This window comes from Uloborus diversus, chromosome 4, assembly GCF_026930045.1.
Source record: "Uloborus diversus isolate 005 chromosome 4, Udiv.v.3.1, whole genome shotgun sequence".
Classification (NCBI taxonomy): Eukaryota; Metazoa; Arthropoda; class Arachnida; order Araneae; family Uloboridae; genus Uloborus; species Uloborus diversus.
In genome coordinates, this window is record NC_072734.1 from 12,687,202 (window position 1) to 12,691,175 (window position 3,974).

Below are 3,974 nucleotides of genomic sequence, written 5' to 3' on the forward strand. Positions count from 1 at the left end.
GCAAATTTTGGAATTTCGAATTTTGACGGATTCGAACGTTTTGAGGTGTGCTGAGTCTATTTCGACTATTTTTGGAAATGTCTGTCTGTCTGTGTGTGTATGTATGTGTGTATGTGTGTGTGTGTGTCACGTCTGTGTGTGACCAGTTTTTTGTGGCCGCTCTACAGCAAAAACTACCGCATGAAATCGAACGAAATTTGGTACACATATGTGCCCCTATGTGAACTTGTGCCCATTGGTTTTTGGCGCGAATTCCTCCAAGGGGGTGGAGCAATGGGACGTTTTTTGAGTTACGCGTGCTTGCTATTCCTCAGGAAGTAATTGGCGGAATCAAACAAAATTTGGTCCATATGTTGCCATTAACAGGAACAGGTGCTGATCCAATTTTGGTGTCAATAACTCAAACGGGGGTTGAGCTATAGAACGTTTTTTGTCGTCAATTGTGACTGCTGTATCTCAAGAAATAATGAACAGAATGAAAGAAAAATTTATCGGCAAGTAGTCCTTAGTGGGTATAAGAGCTGATTTTATTTTGGTGTCAACAGCTAAAAAGGGGGTAGCGCAATGGCCCGTTCTTTTTTTCCATTGTGAGTTCCCTATCTCAAGAAGTAATGCTACGTTCTGGTTGAAATTTGGAATATATGTGAATCCATATGTAAACAGGCTTTGGTTCAATTTTGACGCCAATCGCTCCAAGAGGTGTTGATTTTTTTTTTTTTTTTTTTTTTGCGAATAAAAATAGCTTTATTAATGCAACAATAAGAAAGATAAATCGTAATAGATTGTCGTCTGCGTATTTCTCGTGATTTTAATTGTATGGAAATGATCGGAAATATTATCTCAATGATTTAAAATTTTTAATTGTTGCCATCTTATGTTTGTTAACAAATAAAATATTTGTAATTAATTCAAGCAAGGCTTTTAAAATAACTTTCAATTTTCGCTCTTTGTTTTGCTTTTGCAATAATTCATACATTGGAATGGTCGTCAAGTTTTTGCATGTGTAATTTTGTTTTTTTTTTTTTTGGGATATTGCTTCCTCATCAAGCATGGTGAGGGATCAGAAAAAAATTATATAGAAGAAAGTTTCGTGATGGCTACAACATACTAGTTTCTCTTGACGTCAATTCGCATTGCTTTCAAATGTCTTTTTGTATTAAAAGCATGATTTAAGTCATCCAGAAAGTAAAGGCTAATTTTATCAATTTTTTCCAAAATTTTATGTGTATGAAAGTTTAAAAACCAATTAATATTAAGTCATCAGCTACTGCAAAAAGTAGCTCTATTGGCTACTTTTCACGCAATCGTGATCGTGCAACACTATGTGCATATTAAAGAACACTACTGTAAATAAACTATCCCCCCCATACAAGCTGAAGCCCCCTCTTACAAGTAAAGCAATGTGTTAAGGAAAAAAGAAAACTGTTCTCATTCTGGCTGAATTTTTTATGCATTAAATGAAAACGAAACCTTTGTTAAAACATCGATTTAAAGGGAGTACGTATTCGAGATAAAGAGACAACTTTGTATCGAAAACACTAAATTATTTTGGGATTGATTGAAAATTTCGAGGTAAAGGAATATCAGAGTTGTAAGGAATCGAATTATAGAGAGTCGACCTGTATTATATTAAAGTCAAAACAAAAACATGGGATCTTCCAGCCAAAAGAGCATTCAAAATTATCGAGTGGTGAATGGCGGTGATGAGAAAGTCAGAACCTTCAGACGAACTTGCACTAGGTGTAGTACGAAGCTTTTTCATTTCGAATTGTCAAAATAGATGGCGCTACCGTAACTTTTTCAACGATATTCGTTACCAAGACAACCATAAGACGCCGACACAACGTTAAACTGTTTTGAAACTTTCTGAGCAATAAAAAAAACAAGCGTCATGTCCGAAGAAGAGAGGCAATCCGACGAATTTAGGACCTCCGAAGTTGACGAGAAAGATGAGGGCACATTCTATGTAACTCAAATGTTACCAGTTGATTCCGGAGAAGACGCGGGAGAATCCAAAATTTCAGATCTAGTCTCCCCCGAAGACGAGACCACGGAAGAAGGCGACGATGACCTGTATTCTTACCAGATCCAACCAACGGCTGCGATTAAACGGACCGTGATTGAGGAGACGGCTACAAGAATATTAGGTAAATATTTAACGGACAAGGAATATTCCTCGTTGGATCCGAAACATGTGGCTATTAGAATTGCTGCAAATATTAGAGAAAACGTTCGAAAGATGGGATATGAACGGTACAGAATCGTTTGCGAAGTGTCGATTGGTGAAAAGTGTGACCAAGACGTTGCTATGACTTTTTTGTGCTTGTGGAAACATGAATTTGATCACTATGTTACAGTTACTTTCGACGGCGAAGATTTTTTTGCAACAGCTCTAATTTTCTTTATATATCAGCAATAATGGTTCTTCTGCGCTTCATTTATCCTCGCTTTTGTGTTCCTGAATTAAAAACTTGAATGATAAATGAGATAAAATGAAAGCCGCATACTTTAAATTACATAAATTTACTTTCCTTTTATTTATCAAAAAATAAAATGTTTATGTTAACTATAATCGTTGCTAATTTTAAACTTTTTATAAGTTAAGGAAATATCAATATTGGACAACTAAGTTCCTGTAATTTGTTTTGTTGACAGATGCAGAAGTGTTATGATTATCAGACAAAGTTATGATACTTTTAAAGAGTATTTACTACATTTCCGTTAAAAGAGACTCCAAACAGAAAAGTCCGCCAAAAATAAGTTGTTGACATTTTTTCTTTTTCCTTTTAAAACGACGTGATTCACGGAAATAAAACATTGATATTAAATTAATGAGAATTATTATGACGTGGAAAATACCAAATTGGCGAAAACATTTCCCTTTCCTGAAATTGTTCACATTTTCTTCTTTTGCTCCTTTTACTTTAGTTTTCCATTTTAAAGTAATTTTTATTGTTTTTCAATGACTGATTTTTTAATCTGATGAACTATTTAAATTTTTAATGGCTGAACTTGGTTATTTAGCGGAAACTTTTTCATTTTAAAAGAACTTATAATCTTGTTTAATGGCTTATTTTGGTTAAAAGTTGTACACTTGATTTAAAATTGCTGCAAAATGGGGTTGTTTCCTTCAGTCAAAAGTAGTACTTTTAGTCACTAAAATTTATGGAATAAGCAAAAAAAAATTAATTTGAATTCTGAAATTTTGAATTCCTTCAAATTATGTTTGTCGCAATCACGAACTACGACAGGACCCTACTCATTGGAGTTATTGTTTCTAGAAACGGCTCCTGTCACGCCAAACCTGCCTTTCCTCCTGGGCAGTTACGTGTGCATAGTTGGGTGTATAAGTGTGTAGGCTTATGTGTATGCGTAGACCTGTGTGTATGCACGTAGGCATGTGCGAATGTATGTGTGCGAAGTCGTGTGTGTGTGTATGTGTGTGTGAGCGTGCATGTGTGTAGGAAATGGACGCCTCCGACCAGGAGAAGCGGATAGCTCAGGACCGGAGCAGCCGCGCCGCCTGCAGAGGACGGTGGGCGGTGGTGCTGGTGTCCCTGGTCCAAGCTGAAAAAGGAACCACAACATCAAGGACGGTCAAATGAAAGCAATAAGCAATCGTTATTGCTAAAAAAAAAACATGAATCCAGAAAATATTTTCATTTTCCCAACACTCATTTTTTAGTTATTTTTTTTTAAATGTCCAATTTTTCAAACAAGGCGTGGTCTTGATGACGTCACAAGTGATGCTATTTGGCGCATCTTTCTGTCGCGTTTCCACGTTATGATAATCAAGAAGCGAATTAAAATTGCGCTCTATGCTTGCTATCAACCATATCGTTGCCAATACACGTGAGTGAAGATGCGAATTAAATATTTTGCTCTGTAAATGGGAACACTGAATGGCATTTTATCATTTGTGATGTCATCGGGAGAAGCGTAAAACAATGAAAACGCACCGATTTAAGTATTTT

General features: G+C 35.9%; 1 protein-coding gene across 1 annotated transcript; it reads left to right on the top strand.

The window, feature by feature from the left end:
* Window positions 1–1,891: 1,891 nt before the first annotated feature.
* On the top strand, window positions 1,892–2,453 carry LOC129219831 (dynein light chain Tctex-type protein 2B-like). Its single transcript, XM_054854136.1, has one exon. The coding sequence runs from the start codon at window positions 1,892–1,894 to the stop codon at window positions 2,417–2,419; it is 528 nt and encodes a 175-aa protein (XP_054710111.1). The 3' UTR covers window positions 2,420–2,453.
* Window positions 2,454–3,974: the final 1,521 nt, after the last annotated feature.